At 35.7% G+C, this 23,537-nt stretch overlaps 1 protein-coding gene and 3 pseudogenes across 4 annotated transcripts; 3 read left to right on the top strand and 1 right to left on the bottom strand.

Moving 5' to 3' along the window:
- Positions 1 to 4,769: 4,769 nt before the first annotated feature.
- Positions 4,770 to 8,216, top strand: AT2G14980 (annotated as a pseudogene; the record flags this gene model as incomplete). The annotated part of the gene is made up of 1 exon: positions 4,770 to 8,216.
- A 330-nt stretch (positions 8,217 to 8,546) lies between these two features.
- On the top strand, positions 8,547 to 12,167 carry AT2G14970 (annotated as a pseudogene; the record flags this gene model as incomplete). The annotated part of the gene is made up of 1 exon: positions 8,547 to 12,167.
- A 3,923-nt stretch (positions 12,168 to 16,090) lies between these two features.
- Positions 16,091 to 18,569, top strand: GH3.1 (Auxin-responsive GH3 family protein). Its single transcript, NM_127059.3, has 3 exons — positions 16,091 to 16,537; positions 16,633 to 16,734; positions 16,879 to 18,569. Exons 1-3 carry the CDS (start codon positions 16,218 to 16,220, stop codon positions 18,227 to 18,229), a joined length of 1,773 nt encoding a protein of 590 aa, NP_179101.1. The 5' UTR covers positions 16,091 to 16,217; the 3' UTR covers positions 18,230 to 18,569.
- Positions 18,570 to 20,254: 1,685 nt separating this feature from the next.
- AT2G14950 lies at positions 20,255 to 22,507 on the bottom strand (annotated as a pseudogene; the record flags this gene model as incomplete). Its single annotated transcript has 1 exon — positions 20,255 to 22,507.
- Positions 22,508 to 23,537: the final 1,030 nt, after the last annotated feature.

Below are 23,537 nucleotides of genomic sequence, written 5' to 3'. Positions count from 1 at the left end.
TATAATCAAAGTCTGCATTAATCCAATAAGGTCAACTAAAGAAACAATATCAAATAATTGATTATTTGTTAACGAGGCGACGGAATTTAAATAGAACTAGATTCTGACCTGCACATACGTGCGGGATTTCATATTTTAAAAAATATATAATACATTTTTAGTGAAAGATATTGTAATGTATAAATTATAATGTGCATAGAAAATTGTATAGTGTTATTTATGATACAATAATTAAATTTTTAATTAGTTTATATTATTTATATTTTATTTGTATTTTGCATAGTAAATCGAATGTTAGATTTGTTTCGAATTGCGGAATAATATAGAGATATTTGGAAAATCTGTGTATTTTTGTTAGTTTGATGTATATACAAATTAATTGTTTTTGTCAGAAATTTGATCAATTATATGCAAATATTGTTTTTTCTTATTTAGTGTTTAAGATTGTATAATTGTGTTAAAATTATTAATTTGTTATTAAATTAGATTGAAGTTTCTGAATTATCTAATAACATATTACCAACATAAATAAGTTTACATATATAGAATTCGAATTAAAATAGCCTGATATGTTATGAAAACGTTTTTAAATAATTTCTGAAAATATTGGGTAGTTATTAATTTATTGATTTAATTGGATTTAAAAAAAAAAAACTAAATATAAGATATTTATTTAGTAGTAGTAGTAGTTGTTAATTTACTAAATTACCCATGCAAAAATTCATTTAGTTAGTTTTAAACTACCCTTACAATGTTGTAGTTCACACAATGCTTCCCAATTAATAGTATAGATTCCATCTGTTTTTCATTTATATAGGAATGAATGTATATTACTTGTTCAGGTTTTGAAAACGATCGCTATTTTTTACCATTCAAATTATTAATCAAATTTTTACATTTTGGAAAAATGTAATGTTAGTAGAGAGGAATTGACAAAATCTTCTGAGTGGTACCATTTCAAAAGAGACTGACAAAATCTCTTGGATATCAAATTAAAAACAACAACAACAATAGAATTAAAAGATAATGGTAGATAATAAGAGATGACAATACATTAAAATTCATTTGATAAAATGTAATATGAAAACTCATATTGAGTCTCTCCTCATTTGATGATTTTTTTTTTTTTTTATCACATTTGTTTGAAAAGTCTATTAGTTGGGTTTTGCCCCAATTAGATTACCTGGTAGTCAGAAATACATGTGGCATTTCAAATTCGGAACAGACAGTATGGTAGTCCTTAAGGGAGAAATCCACTCTGTTTTATAGAAATTGACCGGATCAATCGATAAAATTTATAATTAAAAAAAATTTATTAAAAAAACGATGAACATACGATCCGTTTAGGTTTCTAGGATTATGGGCATAAGCTGGTTTTAGTTTTCAACCTATTATTTAAATCGTTACATAATAATACGTGACGAAAAAGGAGATTGATTTGATCATCATTATACATGTTCATATACCATAGCAAAATATAAATTAATATGAAGGGATTGGATTTGTGGGAAGCTCTTGCTACGAAACAAGCAGCAACGACTTTAACTGGAAACAAGTTCTGCCACACGGCCCACACCACACGCCACCTCTATTCTCTTCTACCACATTGTTTTATTCCTTTCCAATACTTTATTTTATTTGTATTTGAATATAGTTTTTAGTTTTGTTCCCGTCATCTTAAGTTCTTAACAATGGATCTTGTATTTTTCATAGTCATTGTTTCGTCGTTAATATGAAAATATTCTCAAATATCATATTAATACTGAACCGTTTCCTACAATTTCACTCCTATTTATAAATCATTACGCTGAATCTCAAGAGTTGAGTCCAAATGAATTCTTTACGCGCATAACAAATATTCTTTGTTGAAAATAAAATACTTTGTTTTGTTTTTTTTGGCAAACGCATAACTAATATTTGTACTTTTTTTTAGGAAAAATGGCCAAGATATGGAACTGAAATGATGAACCTCGACATACGCTAATCCATCCAAGTTTAAATTAGTAAATTTTTGTAATTATAATAGTAATTTATTTGAAATGGTTTGATGATTGAAATGTAATGTTTTGCATAATAATTTGTGATTTTCTTCATAGGAATATTAGATGCATTTAATGCTAGATTAGAAGTAATTACCCTAGAATCCAATACATTTTCGTTGTACCTAAATGAGTACTGACTAAGATCAAGCAAAGTTTTTAATTTCTTAGAGAATGGAAATAAGATAAATATTTTACTGCATTATATTTAAGGAAATCAAAATTAGAGTGAAGAAAACGATGAGGAAATTCTATTGCGTCCCCGTTGATGGCTGAAGCCTTGACAACTCTAGCTGCGGTTAAAGTTGCAATAGAATCGAACTTTTTCAGTGTCTCTTTCGCTACTGACTCATTGATACCAGTCAAACCTCTAAGATCGGACCTTTTCGAGATGAAGTTTCATGAAATTCTTCACGATATCTTTCATCTATCCTCCTTTTTCAGTAATGTTGTTTTTAATATCATCTCTGGCCGTAAAATCGGTATGTTGATTCTCTAGCAAAAGAGGCTTTACATTTTTCTTGTATGTCTTTCCATTCTTAATTAATGAAATCAATTCCGTGTTAAAAAAGAAAAGCATTATATTTAAGGAAATGAAAATTAGAGTGAAGAAAATGATGAGGAAAGGGAGAGGAAAGGGAAGCGCACGTGAAGGAGTCACCGAAGTCCACGAACTTCAAATCTTCCGAAGATCTTATGGCCGGTGTGACGGTTCCTTTCTTTATTTTCTCTGTCTGCACCAATATTATTTTTATTGCATATATATATGATCATTATTATGTTCTTAATCTTTCTATCTACAAGATTAATCATATGGTAACGTATTGTTGGTTTTTTTATAACGGCAACATGCTTGTAATGCAACAGGAAACCTCCGGCTCTATAACTAAACGTTGACCTCATCTGAAATATATGGACTGCTAATATTAATATGAAAATAATACATTTAAAAAACTAGATAGTTGACAGGTAGTTTAAAACACACATGTATTTAATCTTGTTATGACTTATATGTGATTATGTGTACATGTAATATTAAGAAAATTTCCAAGAGTTAACAATTTTGGTCTCGGGTGACTAATCGGCCTTGCACAATTGTAGTTCTACTTGGGAGTATAATTTTGCATGGATTAACGTAAATACCGTTATGGTACCTTGAATTCGAATTACTTAGATAGATTGCTAACACTACAAAAAAAGTTTTCAGCATACCATTATAGCACGGATTACTCAATTGCTATTGAAGATGTCATGTAATTTTCGTTATTATATTACAATAGTTGATAAACGCTAAGATATAATTTTAATATTACAGCATTTTATAAACGCTGATATAAAGTTTTAATGAGCGGGAACACAAAATACTTATTCCGCCAAATAACACTTAGTCATTTTCGAGAAAAAAACTCAAACACAAAACAACTTTTCGAAAACCCTAAAAAAGAAAACTCTCTCAGTCCTCAGCCGTCAGTCCGACGAACTCATTATTCCGGCCACCGATTAAACCTTCCGTTGCCTCTCCGTCGCCGTCGTGAATGCTCTTCGTGCAACTGGAACCTCTGCCGGCACTCAATCCGCTCTATATCTGTCCACTTCGAGATCGAATCGAAGGCAAGTCATTTTCTATGTTTTTTTTTTCTCTTTTGACACTCAATTCGTTACCCTAGATCTGTTTTCATCAATCTCTGAGACTCAATAACCGATGTTTGTGTGATTTTAGAATTCGTTACCCTAGATCTGTTTTCTTTATCGATTCTTAAAATTTTGTCTACTTTGCATGCCTTTGTTTATTGCGAATTCATATGAATTTCGTCTTAGTAATGTTAACCTGAACTGCTTTAGGTGCTTGTGAACAATTTTGCATTCGAAATTGTGTATTTATTTGGGCATTAGAGTTGCAAATTTTGGATTTTGGCTCTGTAATGTTTAAATTTTTATTGAGTGGTAAAACTTGAGAATTTCATTGTGAGATTGATTAAGCTTCGTCTGTTGTCTGAATCGTGTTGTTATTGTCACATCGATTTAGTTATTTTGTTATGTCATACTATCATTGATTCACTTTCTTGAATATAAAACATTTTGCTCATTCTATATATTTTGTTTAATTTGTAAGCGTTGCTGAGCGAATCAATGGACATTTGGAAGCTTATCAATTCTCTCTTTTCACAGGAAAGGTTAGTATCATTGTCTCCCTTTTGTGAATTGTTTTCTCTTGTCATAGTTAGTATATAAGTTTGAGTTATTTGTGAATGTTGTCTGCTTGTTCTGTGATTGTTTACTTAGAAGAATTCTTTTCAGTTTTATTTATTTTAAAACATACTAATATAATCTAGTAACTGTACTTATCTACTGAATTGTTTTGATAGAGTGATTTGTAAATGTTGTATTCTGTGTTTGTTTATATTGAAGATTCTTTTGAGTTACATTTGTTTAAAACCTGCTACTATAATCGAGTAGCATGTACTTAAAACCTGAATTGCTTTGATTGATTACGTTTATAAGTTTGAATTTATTTGTGAATGTTGTCTACTTATTGTGTGATTGCTTATTCAGGAGATTCTTTTCTTTACACAATATGGTATGTTGCTTAGGTTACTAAAGGTTTATATTACGGTTAGCACATAGAATGGTGGCCAAGGATTGGGTGCATCTTGGCAGGTAAGGAATATAATTATAATTATAATTATATTCCTTAGGTTTCAGTAAGGGTTTTGGGGAGTTTACTTCTTCTTTTTTTCTCTCTTTCTACTTCTGCAACAAAGAGCTGATCCTACTTATGAGAGAGGGGCTATCAAGTTTGTACGGGATGTGGCTGCGGCTTTAAGAGATGATATGATTGTATGTCCTTGCAATGATTGTCGTAACATAGATCGTCACTCAGGTTGTGTAGTTGTTGATCATCTTGTGACAAGAGGAATGGATAAGGCTTATAAGAGGCGGTGTGACTGGTATCATCATGGAGAATTGGTGTCTGGTGGTGAAAGTGAAAGCAAAGTCAGTCAGTGGAATGATGAAGTAGTTGAGTTGTATCAGGCTGCATAGTATTTGGACGAAGAGTTTGATGTTATGGTTCAATTGGGCGAGATTGCAGAACGTGACGACAAGAAAGAAGACGAGTTGCTTGCAAAGCTTGTAGATGCTGAGACACCTCTATATCCAAGCTGTGTTAACCATAGCAAGCTGTCCGCGATTGTGTCTCTGTTTAGACTGAAGACCAAAAATGGCTGGTCTGACAAGAGTTTCAACGATCTTCTAGAGACATTGCCGGAGATGCTACCAGAGGATAATGTGCTACACACATCACTGTATGAGGTGAAAAAGTTTTTGAAATCCTTTGATATGGGCTATCAGAAAATTCATGCATGTGTTAATGACTGCTGCCTATTCAGAAAAAAATACAAGAAGCTCCAGAATTGTCTTAAATGCAATGCTTCACGATGGAAGACAAACATGCATACTGGTGAAGTAAAGAAAGGTGTTCCACAGAAAGTGTTGCGGTACTTTTCAATAGTCCCACGCCTCAAAAGAATGTTCAGATCTGAGGAAATGGCTAGGGATTTAAGGTGGCATTTTCACAACAAAAGCACAGATGGAAAGCTCTGCCACCCTGTTGATTCAGTAACATGGGATCAGATGAATGCAAAATACCCTTTATTTGCATCAGAGGAAAGGAACTTGAGGCTTGGTCTTTCCACAAATGGGTTTAATCCATTCAACATGAAAAACACAAGGTATAGCTGCTGGCCTGTTTTGCTTGTAAACTACAATCTGCCTCCTGACTTATGCATGAAGAAGGAGAACATCATGCTGACATTGTTGATTCCGGGTTCACAACAGCCTGGAAATAGTATTGATGTATACTTAGAACCACTTATAGATGATTTATGCCATCTGTGGGACAATGGGGAATGGACATATGATGCTTTCAGTAAATCATCATTTACTCTCAAAGCTATGCTGCTTTGGACGATTAGTGATTTTCCTGCTTATGGGAATCTTGCGGGTTGTAAAGTGAAGGGAAAAATGGCGTGTCTTTTATGTGGTAAACATACAGAAAGCATGTGGTTGAAATTCAGCAGAAAACATGTCTATATGGGACATAGAATGGGTCTGCCACCATCACATAGGTTTAGAAATAAGAAGTCTTGGTTTGATGGTAAAGCTGAACATCGAAGAAAGAGTAGAATACTAAGTGGTTTGGAAATTTCTCATAACTTGAAAAATTTCCAAAATAATTTTGGGAATTTCAAACAATCTACAAGGAAGAGGAAACAACCGGAGTCTGTTAAATCAGGATCAGATAGTGATGATCTATCTAGTGACTCGGAGGAGGATGAGGAAAAAGAGGCAGAAGTAGATGAGGAAGAGTTATCAAGATGGAAGAAAAGGTCAATCTTTTTCAGGCTATCTTATTTGGCAGATCTGTTCTCTTTTCTTGAAATATGTTTTATTGTTTAAATTGAAACAAAGGGAAAATGTCCAATGCATTTTGTTTGTCTGTTTTGCAGGACCTACCAGTAAGGCATAACTTAGACGTCATGCATGTGGAGAGAAATGTGGTTGCATCTATTGTATCAACATTGATGCATTGTGGGAAGTCAAAGGATGGTGTCAATGCTCGCAAAGATCTCGAGGTGCTTGGTATAAGGAAGGACTTGCATCCGCAAACCAAAGGGAAAAGGACATATCTTCCTGCAGCACTTTGGTCTCTCTCCAAGTCAGAGAAGAAGCTATTCTGCAAACGTCTATTTGATTTTAAAGGACCAGATGGCTACTGTTCAGACATAGCAAGAGGTGTATCTTTAGAAGACTGTAAGGTAACAGGATTGAAATCACATGATTATCACGTCTTAATGCAGTAGCTTCTTCCAATAGCTTTGAGAGGGTTGTTACCTAAATGTCCTAGGGTAGGAATTAGACGCTTATGCAAATTTTTCAATCACTTATGTCAGAGAGTGATTGATATGGAGCAGCTTTTGGAAATAGAAGCTGAGATTGTTGAAACCCTTTGTCTGTTTGAAAGTTTTTTTCCTCCCAGTTTCTTTGACATCATGGTGCACTTGACAGTTCATTTAGGGAGAGAAGCTCTGTTAGGGGGACCAGTTCATTTCAGATGGATGTACCCTTTTGAGAGATATATGAAAGTCCTCAAAGATTTTGTGAGAAACACAGCAAGACCTGAAGGGTGTATTGCTGAATGTTACTTAGCTGAAGAGTGCATCCAATTCTGTAGTGAATTTTTGAAGAAGACAACAAAAGTTCAGGAAAAGGCAGATAGAAATACTGAGTATGAGAACAACTCTATCCTTGGAGGGCGTCCTATCTCTGCAGGCACCTTTATTAGTCTTACAGAAATGGAGAGAAAAATAGCTCATTTGGCTGTGATCCAGAATATGGCTGTCGTCGAACCTTATGTAGAGTAAGTTACAATCTATCTCTCTTTCTATTGCTTTTCTATATTGCTTTTCACTTTCTGCTTCTATGAATGCTGATTCTGAATTTTGTTTTCTCTGTTTACTAGTGAGCACCTGCAGCTTCTACTAAACACTAATGGGAGATGCAGACGTGATACGTCTCTGTTATGGAGTATGCACACTCAAAATTTTGCATCTTGGCTTAAAGAACAGGCTAGTATTTGTCTTTCACTTAGTAGTTTAGCTTAAAGAACAGGCTAGCAATAGATATAAGAGCCTGACTTTTTCTATTTTTCTTTGATAGATACATCTTGATTCAAGTACTCATGGTGAAACACTGAAATGGCTGGCTTATGGTCCGCGTTGTTGCGCAAGATCATTTACTGGTTACATAGTGAATGGGCAACGATTTCACACAAGAACAGTTGACAGGAAAACACAGAATAGTGGTGTTTTCTATGAAGCCACATCAGTTTGTAGGTCTAGTGCAAAGGATAAGGAACAAGTGGTGGATTTGGTGCAGTATTATGGCTGCATAACAGACATTATACTGTTGGACTATAATGTCTTCTATGTTCCTTTATTTCGTTGCAACTGGGCAGTAAAGGGCAATGGAGCTAAGGAAGAAGAAGGGTTTACACTAGTTAATTTGAATCATAGTCAAGTCTCCTTTTTAAGGGATCCGTATATTATGGCTTCTCAAGCAAAACAAGTGTTTTTCCTGCGTGAAGATGACTCATCATCTTGGCATGTTGCAATGAGAGGTCCGTCGAGAAGATTTAGAGAGAAAGAGAATGACGATGTTACTCTTGACATTGGGCCATTGCCAACAACAGTTGACATCGATGTTGACTTGGAAGTAGCAGAGAATGAGAGAAGTGATTGTGAAGGGATTTATGTTTGAAATGTAGAACTTTGTTTTAACTTTGAGTGTTGATTGTCTGTCTGTTGTGTTTGTTGATTGTCTGTCTTTTGTGTTTAATTTGTTGATTGTCTGTCTGTTTTTAGTGTTAATTGTGTGTCTGCTTTGAGTGCTGATTTAATTTTATCATTTTTTCTGAGGTGATTTACAATGGGACAATAGAAGAAAAAGCGTGGAAGACAACCTAAAAAAGCTGCTGCTACGAAATGCAATGATGAGGTGGAGTATGTGGGTACAATTGAGCCAACAGCTGTAGAACAAACTGTTGTTCCAGTAGAAAACATTGAGGAAGTTGAAGACATCGATGGAGAGACAGAAAAAGAAGCTGAAGACATCAATGGAGAGACAGAAAAAGAAGCTGAAGACATCAATGGAGAGACAGAAAAAGAAGCTGATGAAGATATCAATGGAGAGACAGAAAACGAAGCTGAAGACATTAATGGAGAGACAGAAAACGAAGCTGAATTGCAAGCAGCAGAAGAACCTGAAGGCGAGCTTGAATTATCTGGAGATGAAGATGTTGTTCAACCTAAGACCAAGAGGCAACGTGGACCAACTAGGATGAAAGATATTGCTAAGGATCCAAATGCCAGAGTGAGAGTGGAGTACACCATGATGGGAGAGCCTATTGGTAAAGGCTCAGTTAAGTTAGCATCATATGCAGGCGCATTGGTCCGTGAACACGTCCCTATCACAATTAATCGGTGGACAAAAATAGGTGAAGAAATCAGGACACTTCTCTGGAAATCTGTCCAGGTAACACTTCACTTTTTATTTTTTTGTAATATTTGACTATCTTTCCTTATCACAGCAATAATCACTTTTTCTGTAATTGATTGAAGGCAAAGTTTGAACTAGATGAGGAGTATCAAAAGGTTGCAGTGCTTAAGCAAATGGGATGTTTGTGGAGATCCTGGAAATCAAGGCAAGTAACTAAGTTTAGAGAAGCAAAGACAAACCAGCAGAGGATGAATCTGAGACCTAAAAATGTTTCTCCATTTGAGTGGAGAAAATTTGTGAAGAGCAAAACTAGCCCTGAATTTAAGGTATGTTGAGGGAGAAGATTAAACTAAGTATATTTACTATGTAGAAAGTTACTAATTAACAATCATTGTTAGGTTATAAGCGATAGCTACAAGGAGAGAAGGCGCAACCAGATTCCTCACACTTGTAGTCGCAGAGGGATGGTTAGACTTGCAGAAGATATGGTAATCTTATGTGTCTGTTAGGTTATGTTTTTTATTGCTTTGAAATTCTTAAAACACTTAGCTTGCTACTAATATTGGCATGTTGTGTTTTTCAGAAAATTGGTAGTGCAGACCCAACTGAAGTGACGAGGCTAAAGGTTTGGGTTAAGTCACGGACCAAGAAATATGGAACACCAGTGAATACAAATGCGGCTGAAAAAATTATGAGTATGTTATAGTTTGGAAGTTGTGACAGTTTGGTTTGTGATGATTGTTAGGTTAGTGATGGTTTGTTAAATTGGATAGGTTAGTGATGGAACAGAAATTGGACTGGTTTGTGATGGTTTTGAAATGAATGTGATAGGCAATAAATCCAGAACTTAGCCAGTGATTGTGTGGACTGGTTTGTGATTGTGTGTGATGGTTTGCAGAAAAAGGCAGCTGAGATTGTTAGCAGTGGTCCTCAATCAAATGGGACGAATGAAGCACAAGATTCACTTAGCCAACTCTTAGGGCCTGACAATCCTAGTAGATTAAGGGCGATGGGAAGAAATATGAACAAGACCAAACTAGCTTGTTTCCAAGTAAAAAGCAAATGTATGGCTGAAATGCAACAGAAACAGGACCAGCTCCAGCAGAAGGTCAATGAGTTACAAGAAGTAATTGACAAGATAAAGAACCATGTAAACACTTGTCTACTTATGCATAAAGCTAATCAATCGGTTAGTACATATATTTGACTTTGTTTTTTTTTTTGGTACAGAGACAATCAGCTGAAGTTGGTGAAACCTCAGCTGCAAGAGTAAGTCACTTTTATTTGATACTTTTGATCTTTTGGTACATAATTAGATGATAATAGCCTATTGATTCCTTATACAGAGTGTGAACCAAGGATCACAACCTAAGTGTATCTTGATGGATTGGGCTGGTACTGATGCAACCGTTGTTGAGGGTTGTATTATATCTTCTGATCCGGATGAGATAGTCAATGGAAGTCGCTTAGGTCCTACAGATGTTAAAGTATTGATTGACACTGCGATTGTACCAGAAGCATACCTTTGGAGACCCGCAATTAACATGGAAATTATGGAGAAAGCTGTTGGTCAGATGATAGCTTGGCCTGTTGCTATGTGTGTTAGCCTAGAGGAGAAGCTCAATCCAGAAGACATTGCACAGGTAAAATGTTATATATTCAGAGTCATACTAATATATTCAGAGTCATACTAAGACATTGGTTTAATGTGTTTGACAGGGACCAAGACCCACTTATGGAAACAAGTGCAAACTACTGGATTTGTCTTCCAATGACGTTATTGTTGCAGAAGGACGTTGGCAGACAGAAGACCAATCTGCATTAGTTAATGGGCTTCCTTCGGACCTGCTGCAGTGAAAGTATTTGTGGATGTAATACTTCAACCTGAGACGTTCATATGGAGGCCAACGATGGATGTGACATACCTTGAGGACTGTTTACAGTCTTTTGTAGCATGGCCTGCCCACAAAGTTTCCTATGAAAACACCACAGATTCAGCAGTTCAGAAAGCTCCTCTTCAGAGTTCTCAATCAACTTATCCAACAACATCAGCCTCAAAAGGAAAGTCAGCAGCAGCAAGTCAACAAAATGGAGCAACAGAGAAATCTCTTGGTGAGAAGCAACAAAATGGAGCAACAAAAGGAAAGTCAGGTCATAATTCTTCTATTCAGGTATCTGCAGCCAAGGGTTCAGAATCTGCAGGAACAATTGCAAAATCTCTTGGTGAGAAGCAACCAACAGTAGTTCCAAAGTCTCATGTGAAGAAAACTCAGCTAGCATCACAAACCGCTCTACGGAGATCTCCGGTAAGTTTGTATTTGGTTTGACATATTGACTAATAAAATTTCTACATGCGTTTAATCCTGGTTTATAATGTAACATGTCAGCGCCAAAAAACATCTGAAGGTTTGAAGGCTAATCAGAAGTGCAAGTTAATGGATATAAGTGGAAAGAAGCGGGTGGTTGGTGCAGGACGAGTGCATTCAATAGACCCAGATCAAAAGGTACACCATGTTCGTTTGGGAGAGAATGCAGCTAGAGTTTGGGTAGATGTAGTGAATGTAGATGATACAGCAGTCTGGAGGCCATCAGATGAAATCGAGTATATGAGAGATTCACTTGGTTCATCAATTGCATGGCCAAAGGATAAGTTGGTGACCTACTGACTTTGCAGAATCTAGGGTAAGTTTTGAAATTGTTGTGATGCTTGTGCTTTGGTTTTATGTAGGAACTGATATGAAACATTGTTGATTATTGCAGGGAGTGAAGAATCTATGGTCCAGATTAGCTAGTTTTCTGATTAGGTTAAGACTAGACTAATCTACTTCTGTTATGAAATTTGGAATCAGATTTGTGTTGTTATGTATTTGGCTTAGCTTAAACTTATTTTGGATGATTATGTTTAACTTTTGAATGGTGTCTCTTGGATTGGAATCAGACTTATTTATAATATAACAACTATTGTTATATTGTATGTTTATGTTATGCAAAACAAGTTTAGAATTAATCACAAAAGATAGTTCTTTGAGATTGGATATTATAGCAAAAATTGGTTGTTGTTTTCAACTATAGTAGATTATATTACAGCATAATTAAACGCACTAATTCTGTTTACTATAGCAATTCTTCGATGTCATTGTCAAAAAATTATATATGATAGCATAAAACACAAAGCTACAAAACTTATATTAGAGAGCAATAATTAGTTGTCCTGTTAGGTGAGGGTATTATGATACGAAATTAGAAAGATTAGTAATTTATAACAAGAAATTAAAGTGCTATATCAAAACTCTATAATGGCGTTATATCGTTGCTATCGTAGCAAAATATACCATAGCGTACAAAACGATGCTGTCATAGGGGTGACACCTACTATACCTGCCGCAAATATAGCATTTGTGAATTCGCTGTATATTACATACGATAGCAGATGGTTTGCGCTAACGATGAAGACTTTTTTTGTAGTGTAAATTTTAAGTCATAACTAAATAATTAACATTTGTGGCAAGAAAACAGAAAAGAAAGCTATAGCTAGCAGGTTATTTCTAGTAATTGGAGAGCTAACTTTCTTAAGTTATTAAGCTAGCTAATATTATGTTATCGTTTAGTTTAACACACAAATCGGCTTCCATATGTTGTAAAACAAAAACCTATAGTATATATACACAAACAAAAACACTAAACTAACGCTAACATATACTTAGTCATATCATATGATTCATATGCAAAGAGTCATGTCACTTTTGACAGCAAGATTTGTAATATTAAATGTTTACAACATAAGGAATCCGATTTATGTGTCCAACTCGGCAAGGGTTTTTCGAATTGTCCATAGCCAAATCAAAAATGTAGATTAAAAATAAAGTTAAATTCATATTAAATGAAATACCTTTCAACCGTATCATGAACTTCGTTACGTTTCCTATTAAACGCATCAGTATTTAGATAATATATGCACAGGTTTATGATATCTTTCCGTTATTTTACTTGTGAGCTACCTAGTAGATATATGTATTAATTTTAACGAAAAAGTGTATCATTCTACATGGTTTTGTTCAAAATGCAAAATTTTAAACTTAAAATGAGGTGATCCTGAGAACAGAAGATTTGTTTTACGGACGTCTAAAAATTAACGACTTGCAACCACTGACCAAACGAATGATTACCCTATTTATGCTGTGGCTGAGACCCAAGGTCAGGACGGCAAGATTAAAAATGCTTTCACCAATTATTATATCTTTTGTTCACTTTATAAAAGAAAAATATTTATATATTTTTAAGGAAAATAACATTAAATAATGTAACAACTAAATAACACTTGAACATATATATGGGTCTTATGAGTTCTTAGAATTTAAAATATATAGATTTACTTGTTAATTTTCCAAAATAAGGTGGTTATGTTGTGAAGCACTTCTTGGAAGCAGGAACTATTGAGTTTTGTGAAGCGAGACATATTCCTCCAAACTATACCAAATAGAGAACTAATCTATCTTTACTAGTGGAAATGGCGAGGCAAGAAAGCGTGCATGTCCTTTAAGAAGATCTATTCCCCGTTAAATCCATTTCAATAGACGGTTGTTTTTACCTGCTAGTAGTAATTGTGGTTGCTCTATTTTTTTATTTTATTTTTTTCCTTATTTAGTTTTTCGGTCTTTTCCGCTATTAGTATAATTCTATAAAAAAAAATTTAAAATTTGAAAACCATATAAATACTTAACATTGATATAAAAAAAAAACATGCATACATGGAATTTAGGCATTTGTCTCACGTGCCCATTAGACCATTGCTTTCGACCACCAACACGGCAACAGACTTCCCTTTTGTCAGGCCCCGCGTTTCTCGTTCCTCTCCAATCTTTTTAATTTAATGTCCTTTTGTCCCTGTAATAAGAATAATTACTTAAACCATAGCAAACTAAAAGTATAGGATATTAATATATTATTGTGTGAAATTTACAATTGACGTAGTGTGAACAGATTAAGTAACCTCTAGGGCATACTGATGAATAGATTTTATCAAATTATATATATATATATAGAGAAAATTACTAAGAACTCTATTCTATATATTCTAGAACAGAATATAGCTCACATAAATAGTGACTATCGTGCATCATTAAATAAATAAAACATAACCTTAATTCTATCTATATATAGTCATAGAATAGTATATAATTATTAGAATTTCAAATATACGAAGTAGACTTATAATTTTTTTCCATTGCACATTGTAGAATTCAGATAGCAAAAATTGGCGTACACTATCCAACACATGTTTTCATGCTATATTTATTACTAAACTTAAAATATTTAAAGTTGTTTGAAAAACAAATGTGGAAGAGTGAAGAAAATTGTGCTATTTTCAGAAAACTTTGCTATTTTTCAGAAAATCATCAAATGTTTTTGGTGCAATTTCAAAATTGTTACGAAAAGGTTTTCTTGATCAAATAACCTTAACCAAGAAACTTTTGCCACCATTTAACTCAGCATTATGCTTAGCCAATTACTAATCAGAGAATCTACCCTTAATTGTTTGGAGTAAACATAGAAACAATACTAAAGAATTTTATAAGATTTTGATTAAGTTCATGAGAACCTAACTCATAATCAATTGACAATGAGTAGATTGATCCATGTCCCTTATATACTATTTAAATCCTTTATCATCTTTTTGATATAAAATTCTTCTCCAAAATCTTCATCGAGATAGTGGATTTTCTAACCATTAATCTTGAAAGAATTCATTACACTCTCCAAATAATGTTCTTTTAGCTATTTTGATAATTTTGTTTTATTTTCTAGACCATCAATTAGTGGAGATGATCGGACTATTTTGTAAGCCGGATTAATGCAGAGGTGTGTGTTCTGTGTTTGATATCATAAAAAGTGTTTTGTAATCTTATTAGTCACGAAGAACAAAGCGTATAATAAGCTCTTCCACGAACCACATTAACTCAAGAGTAAAATAGTCGCTACTACCACTCTCCGAATTTAGTTTCTCTCTATGGTAATTCAGCTAAGATGCTATTAAAACAAATAAATAAATAAATAAAGAAGAAGTTGGGAGAGATGGGAAACGCGTAGACCAAAGATGGTGAGGTGGTATAAGCTTTACATGGCTATGACCTAACCCCACATGCGACCTCCTCCTATCGTGCCATGTTGACGTTCTCTCTTGGTCCTACATGTCTCCTTCATCTTCAACATCCCCTCCTTTCTTGCCTCATTTCTTGTGTTTCTCCATTTTCTTATCACTATTTGTTTAGTTTTTTATTTCCCCACAACAAAATTCTCCAGCAAGTGTCTTTCCAGTCTCCTTCCTGTCAAAAGCCCGACTTTAATTCGTAATTTTACAAAAAAACAATTATGTAATATTTGAGTTTCACGTCCAAGCTAACATTTCATATAAATTATTCACCCAGCAAATTACCCATAAATTCTTTGCAATTTCCTTACCAAAAAAAAAAATAATTAAAATTTTATTTACCACGGTCCGTGGTCTCTTTTTGAAGTTTCAACACTTTCAAACTTTATTCTTAAATTATTACAATCACGATTAAAATGTGAAAGCAAAGTTAAACTTTTATTTTTATACAAGTCATTTACTTCAGTCAAATTTTCTTCGCGTCAAGTTTTCCTTGTAACTTATTTGTGACTACTATTGTTTTGTTCAAATCTTCTGTGCAATGTAAAGTTATCATTTAAGAATTAAGATAATATGTACTACTACAAAATCATAACAAAATGATAAAACATCAATTGTTCATGAAGGTGTATTAACTGCGTTGAATTTTTACTAGCTCATATTTAGTGTCTTAAAGAGCGCATGCAATATCGTAGTTAAGACTGGGAGGTAATAAACTTAGATCAGTTGATGTTATTGTCCGAAGCTAATCTTTGTTTGGCCGTCTGACGTGGCACGTAAAAACCAACTTAAAAGCTTCCTCTATATAAATACCAACAAGCTCTTCAATCCCAAAACACATCCATTCCATTACCAAAGTACAAAACATAAACTCCTTCTGTCTCTCTCCTCTCTACCTCAATTTAATTCTCCTGATTTGTTTTTTTTTCCACCAAAAAAAAGAGATAACAAAGAAAAACAAATAGCTAAAACATATGGCGGTAGACTCCAACCTCTCTTCGCCCTTGGGACCTCCGGCGTGTGAGAAGGACGCAAAAGCCCTTCGTTTCATCGAGGAAATGACCCGAAACGCCGACACCGTTCAAGAAAACCTTTTGGCGGAGATTCTCGCTCGCAACGCTGACACCGAGTACCTCCGCCGCTTCAACCTATGCGGCGCCACCGACCGTGATACCTTTAAAACGAAGATTCCAGTCATTACATACGAAGATCTCCAGCCAGAGATTCAACGCATTGCTGATGGAGACCGCTCTCCCATCTTATCTGCCCATCCCATCTCTGAGTTCCTCACTAGGTTTGTTCACCATACTTTGTTCTCTATCTTTACTTTACCGATTACTAAATCAATCAAAATCCATAAACCAATAACTCCTAAAAACATTTTTCCAGCTCTGGAACATCAGCCGGAGAGAGGAAACTTATGCCGACCATTAAAGAAGAGCTCGATCGTCGCCAGCTTCTTTACAGTCTCCTCATGCCCGTAATGAATTTGTACGTCATTCACATGAATAAAACTTTTTTAACCATAAAAATATTACGTAGCTAGACGACAATATAGTGACGTATGATCAGTTTGTTAAATAAAGTCTTTATTATTTGTTCAAGCGTTGACAATATTGTCTCTTTCGCGAACAGGTATGTGCCGGGTCTAGATAAAGGAAAGGGAATGTACTTTTTGTTCGTTAAGTCCGAAACAAAGACACCGGGTGGGCTACCAGCTCGACCGGTTTTGACCAGTTATTACAAGAGTGAACACTTTCGGTCACGGCCGTACGACCCCTACAACGTCTACACAAGTCCCAACGAAGCCATTCTCTGTCCCGATTCATTTCAAAGTATGTACACTCAGATGCTATGCGGCCTCCTTGACCGCCTTTCTGTCCTCCGAGTGGGCGCCGTCTTTGCCTCTGGTCTCCTCCGTGCCATCCGCTTCCTCCAGCTCCATTGGTCTCGCTTCGCCCATGACATCGAGTTAGGATGTCTTGACTCCGAGATAACTGACCCGTCTATAAGACAATGCATGTCCGGTATTCTCAAACCAGATCCTGTCCTGGCAGAGTTCATCCGCCGGGAGTGCAAGTCGGACAATTGGGAAAAAATCATTACCCGAATTTGGCCAAACACTAAGTACCTTGACGTCATCGTAACTGGAGCCATGGCTCAGTATATCCCAACGTTGGAATACTATAGTGGTGGTCTTCCGATGGCTTGCACCATGTACGCCTCCTCCGAGTGTTACTTTGGTTTGAACCTTAACCCAATGAGCAAACCATCAGAAGTCTCTTACACCATCATGCCCAACATGGCCTACTTCGAGTTCATCCCTCTCGGTGGCACCAAGGCCGTTGAACTCGTTGATGTAAATATCGGTAAAGAGTATGAACTCGTTGTCACGACCTATGCTGGTCTCTGTCGATACCGAGTTGGTGACATCCTTCGAGTCACAGGTTTCCATAACTCCGCACCTCAGTTCCACTTCGTGAGGAGGAAGAACGTCCTCCTCAGCATCGACTCTGACAAGACCGACGAGTCAGAGCTTCAAAAGGCGGTGGAGAATGCATCAAGTATTCTTCATGAAGAGTGTGGGAGCCGCGTAGCCGAGTACACTAGCTACGCAGACACAAGCACGATCCCGGGCCACTATGTCTTATACTGGGAGTTGTTAGTGAGGGATGGGGCGAGGCAGCCAAGTCATGAGACTCTGACTCGTTGCTGCCTTGGGATGGAAGAGTCATTAAACTCGGTTTACCGGCAAAGCCGAGTCGCGGACAACTCGGTTGGACCATTGGAGATTAGAGTGGTGAGAAACGGAACGTTCGAGGAGCTGATGGATTACGCAATCTCAAGAGGTGCATCAATTAACCAGTACAAGGTACCAAGGTGCGTGAACTTTACACCTATCGTGGAGTTACTAGATTCTAGGGTTGTGTCGGCGCATTTTAGCCCATCCTTACCGCATTGGACGCCGGAGAGAAGGAGAAGATAAGGACAGGCCCATGTTTTTTCCTTGGAGTTCTCGTGAAGTCAAAGGCTTTAAAATTAATTAGCGGTTTGGTCTTGTAATATAATTAGATTCCTTGCTGGTGCTTTAGTTTTTCTTCTCGCTTTTAATGTGTCTTTTTACTCGTTTTTTTTCACTGTGGGATCTCTGTGTGTAATTTGGTTGTTTTTTTCTCTACTTGGGACAACATATCCTGATTAGAGACGTTTTTTATTCCCAGGGACCATGTCTACTTTGATGGAAATCAATGCCATTCGATTAGTAAATTTGTTAGAAAAGTTTCGTTATTTATTTACAATGTACTTATTTAGCAGCTAATTAATTTTCATGACCGAGAGATATGACAAAACATTAGTGGAACTTCATTTTAGAAAAGAATTAATCATATCTTACATTTTGTTTTCGAAAACTTAAGAAGTAAATTTTGAGTTGTGGAGCCAAATCTTGATACTAATTTTTCAGACTAAAAACTGAACGGTCATTCATACTGAAGTAGAAGAAAAAATAATTCCTAGTAAACAATAATGCTCACAAAGTTCGAAATCAGAAGAAAAAAACAAGAAAAAAAGGGTTAGGTTAAAGAAATTTTAGACATATAATTGATTGTTCTAAAGTTTTATCTAATATATTTATATATTGGGTTTTCTGCAAAATAACCCTCCAAGTCGATCTCGTTTGCAAGTTTATCCTTCAAATCCCAATTATGCAAGTTAACTCCACCATCTTTGAAGTCACCCGCAATACAACCCTCCCGTATATCGATGATGTGGCACTCGATAACTCCGTTTGAAAATATAAGAATTTTGTGCAAAAAAGACCTCAATGTATTTTTTTTTTTGCAAGATAAACCTCCATATCAAATAAATACAGGTCAAACCACAATCTGAAAAATCTCCTCCAACATATCCCTTCAGTGTATCGATGACGTGACAGTCGATAACTCATTTAGAGATTTTATAAGTCTATCGAATATATTACTTTAATGCATATCATTTAATTGAGTTATTGATTTGAGTTTTAAATAAAATAAAACCAAACCGATAACCAAACGGTTAACCAAAATATCCAGAAACTTAGAAAATATCCAAATTAATACCCATAACTATAATTATAAACTCAAAATATTAATTACTTTTAGAAAAACAATCAAATTCTTTAAATAATCAAAATATCCAAATATTGTTAGTTATATTTTTCAAAATTAAATACTCTTTTACAAAATAAAACAAAATTTTAAGTTTCTTTCTAATATTTTTCTTCTTTGTATTTTTTTTTGTTAATTTCGGTTAAATTAGGTTAATTTTAGTTATTTTGAAAGAAAAAAACGAACCAGAACGAATCTGATAAAAATTTGGTTAGTTACAGTTGGGCCTGGGCATATGGGTAATCCGTTCGGGTTCGGGTAGAACCCGTTCGGGTTCGGGTTGAATGGGTAATGAAATTATTACCCAATAGGGTAAACTGAAATTTTTGGGTTTGGTCCGGTTCGGGTACACCCGGGTTCGGGTCGGTTTGGGTAATCAATATAAGAACCGGTAAATACCCGGAAAAAAACGGGTTTCCTTCGGTTCGGGTATTATTGGGTAAAAGTTACCCATAAACCCGAAAAACCGATATTCTAATCATGTGTAACAAATGAGGAGAAAAAAAAACAGAATGAAAAAGCAACAAAACTAGCATCCAAATCCAAGCCTAATTGGCAAACCACAAACAAGAACACAAATATGACAAATAGAACGTTCTCAAATCTCAAACAAGAGTAATTGAAAAGCAAAACAACAATCCGAAAATGAAAAACATAGAAGTAGAAGTTTAAAGTTTAAACGATAGTTGATGAGGACATGAGGTGATGACTTTGTTTTGCATTTTTGTCTCCTGAAGGCTGAAACGATAACTCGGCCTACTCAAAACCATGGATGTGGAATTCAGGTTTAAACTCTACATCACATGAACAATTTAAGAAACACGGACTATAAGCAAACTTGTAAGCTATAATTGGTAAACCAGAATTTAAAGAGAGTTTAAAGGGAATAGATTACCTCTCATAAGCTCATCTTCGTCCACTTGATCTGCAAGCAATTCATGAATGGTTGACAATCCTTTTTCATTGATACTGATCTCAGACTTTAACCATTGCTCTGTGCACATCAAGACTTCTATCATGTAATGTGTTAAGCAGCTTCTAAATGGATCTAACACTCTACCACTAGTGCTAAATGCAGATTCTGATGCCACCGACGATACTTGCATAGCAAATATATCCTTAGCTATTAGCGACAGAACTAGAAACTTCCCACTATTGAGCTTCCACCAATCTAACACATCAGATTCTATTCCCATTAGAAGATGTGGAGTCTCGACAGCCTCATTCAAATACAAATCCAACTCATTAGATGATTTATGAATACATGTTTCTTTCACAATCTCATCAAATAAGTTCTCCATATCTTCTAATTGAATACCAGTTTTGTTGATTGTTCTCTCATAAGCTCCACTTCTATCTTGCTCTTGAGACTGAGACCATGATCCTTGTGACTGAGAAGATGGCATTGAATCGCTGCCTCCATTTATTCTCAACAAATTTGCCCTGCTATACTCATCATACAAATCCTTCAAGATTTGAATCACTGAATCAGAAAGAAGAACAACCTCCACACTACCTAAACCATACATCTTTCCAAAGCAAAGCTCAACAAATTTCATCTTCTTTCTTGGGTCAAAAACAGTAGCAACCATCACCAACCTATTCATTTCTACTCCTTCACCAAACGGATCCCAATATTTCTTCAGCTTTCCTAACATTGCTATCGCTTTCTTCTTTAGTTGCTCATCAAAAAAAGTGTCTGTGTTTAAGGTAGTTAGGTTTCTAGCCATGTTGATTATCTCATTGTACATCTTATGAGAAGTAACATAAGTTGAACCTGAAAGCACCAATGTCGACTTGTAAAATATAGCAAGGATTTGAATTAACCTCTCAGCTGCATCCCAATCACTTGACATAGGCGGTCCAATCTTTTTTTCTCCATCCACCTTTTCCAGATAATAGTCATTATATAGTTTATCTTCAGCCTCCATTTTCTCAAAAGCAATCCTAAACTTCACAGCTTGTTCAAGCATGAGATAAGTAGAGTTTCATCTCGTCTTCACATCTAAAGGGAAGCTACCTCTACTAATCGTTCCAGCATCACAACGCAAATCAAATGATTTGAGTCTATTTGTTGAAGACCTCACAAACTGAATCCCATTGCGAATACTAGTCACACTTGCATCCACTTCAGTCAAGCCTTCCTTTACAACTAAATTCAGGATGTGAGCATCACACCGCATGTGCATATATTCCCCTTTCAGTACCAATGCATCATCCCCAATCAGCTTCATCGTTTTCTTGAATTTAGTCAATGCAGTGTTGTTAGCTGTAGCATTATCCACTGTGATACAAAAGATTCTCCTTATATCCCACTCAGCCAAACATTCCAGAAGAACCTTGCAAATAGTTCCACAATTATGATCAGTAACATGCTTGAATCCGATTATCATCTTCTTTAACTTCCAATCAACATCAACAAAATGAGCTGTTATTACCATATAACTCTCTCCAGTATTGTTTGAAACCCAAATGTCTGTAGTCAGTGACATCCTCTCCTGGCTCTTCCCTAGAATCTTCTTCATAGCCACTTTCTTCTTGACATAAAGCATCACAATTTCTCTTGTAGTTGTTCTCCGAGAAACAGGCTTATACGATTTAGCTTTAGAACAGAAATGTCTCCAAGCCACACTCTCTATGAAAGATAATGGTAATTCGCCTAAAATCAGCATCTCAATAGAAGCTTCTCTAATGACTAATTCAGAGACCTTGTACATGGTAAGACTACCATCACCACCATCACGACCAATAACAGTTTGAGTTTGGTCTGTATTAGTACTTTTCCATGCCTTGAATGCTTTGCAGGACAATTCTAAATGTTTTTTCAAAGTAGAGGTGCCAGACTTGGAAGGACAAGCCAACTCTTTCCCACAGTAATGACAATTGCACTTGTTTGGATTACCTTTCTTTCTACTGAAGTGATCCCAAACATAGGATCGACTACTTGTCTTCTTTTTCTTTGAACTATTACCTCCATCACCTTCATCTCCTGTTTCCTTCTCTTTACGCTTCCTCTTATTTCCAGAAGTAGGAGTATGTTGAACAACATCATCATCGTCATTTCCACTTAATTCAACATCATCAAAATCATTTGGAGGTAGAGTTTCATTTGACGCCATCTACATAAACAACAATCGGAGCTAGGAACTGAGAAATCGAGAATTGAATTGAAACAAGCAAACAACAATCGAAACTAGGAACTGAGAAATCGAGAATTGAAACTTGAAAGTTTGAAACTAATCAGAGATTGAGATCAATAATCGAAACCTAGAATTGAAATTGCATGAACGTACTTACCTTAGAATGATTTCGCGATTGAGCTGTCTGTGGTGGGTTTAACAGGATCGTCGGTGACGGTGAGGTCGCCGAGAGTGTTTCGACAAGGGTTTCCAGTTTGATAGAATATGGTTCAAAGAGAATTTAACAAGAGAAGCCGATATTCAAGGGATTCGTGAAGAAAACTGAATCGACAAAAAGTAAGTAGTGGTGTATAGGTGTATAGGTTATATATGATATATAGGGATATCTATATAAGCACAAGAATCGGGTGTATGGGTACCCGGAATGGGTAATGAGTAATACCCTACCCGAACCCGAACCCACGGGTTAACCAAAACCAAACCCAATGAGGTAATATCCTTTTACCCTAACCCGCCCCAACCCAGCTTTTTCAGTTTGGGTATCGGTTTGGGTATCGGGTCCGGTTATTATGCCCAGGCCTAATTACAGTTATTGATTCAAAAATTTAATTTTGTTTTTTTATTTAAAATTACGGTTATCATTTATTTAAGTTTTAGTGTTTACCCATTGCACATTGCACCTTAAATAAATGACTCATAAAATCTCTATCCATTGCACATGCTCTAAATGAGTTATCGACTGTCACGTCATCGATACATGGAAGGGCTATGTTGCAGGAGATTTTTCAGATTGTGGTTTGTATTTATTTGACATGAAGGTTTATTTTGCAAAAAAAAATTATATTGAGGTTTTTTTTGCACAAAATCATTATGTTTTTCAACGGAGTTATCGAGTGCCACGTCATCGATATACCGGAGGGTTGTATTGCGGGTGACTGTAGAGATGGTGGGATTGACTTATATAATTCGGACTTGGAGGGTAAACTTGCAACGAGATCGACTTGGAAGG

This window comes from Arabidopsis thaliana, chromosome 2, assembly GCF_000001735.4.
Source record: "Arabidopsis thaliana chromosome 2, partial sequence".
Lineage (NCBI taxonomy): Eukaryota > Viridiplantae > Streptophyta > Magnoliopsida > Brassicales > Brassicaceae > Arabidopsis > Arabidopsis thaliana.
This window is presented reverse-complemented; position numbering and strand designations above follow the sequence as displayed.

Bases quoted from the DNA above. Each gene is read 5' to 3' on its own strand.
- GH3.1 (NM_127059.3), top strand. From the start codon at position 16,218: ATGGCGGTAGACTCCAACCTCTCTTCGCCCTTGGGACCTCCGGCGTGT. The intron at 16,538-16,632 runs GTTTGTTCACCA...ACATTTTTCCAG, and splicing joins ATCTCTGAGTTCCTCACTAG to CTCTGGAACATCAGCCGGAG. The intron at 16,735-16,878 runs GTACGTCATTCA...TTTCGCGAACAG, and splicing joins CTCATGCCCGTAATGAATTT to GTATGTGCCGGGTCTAGATA.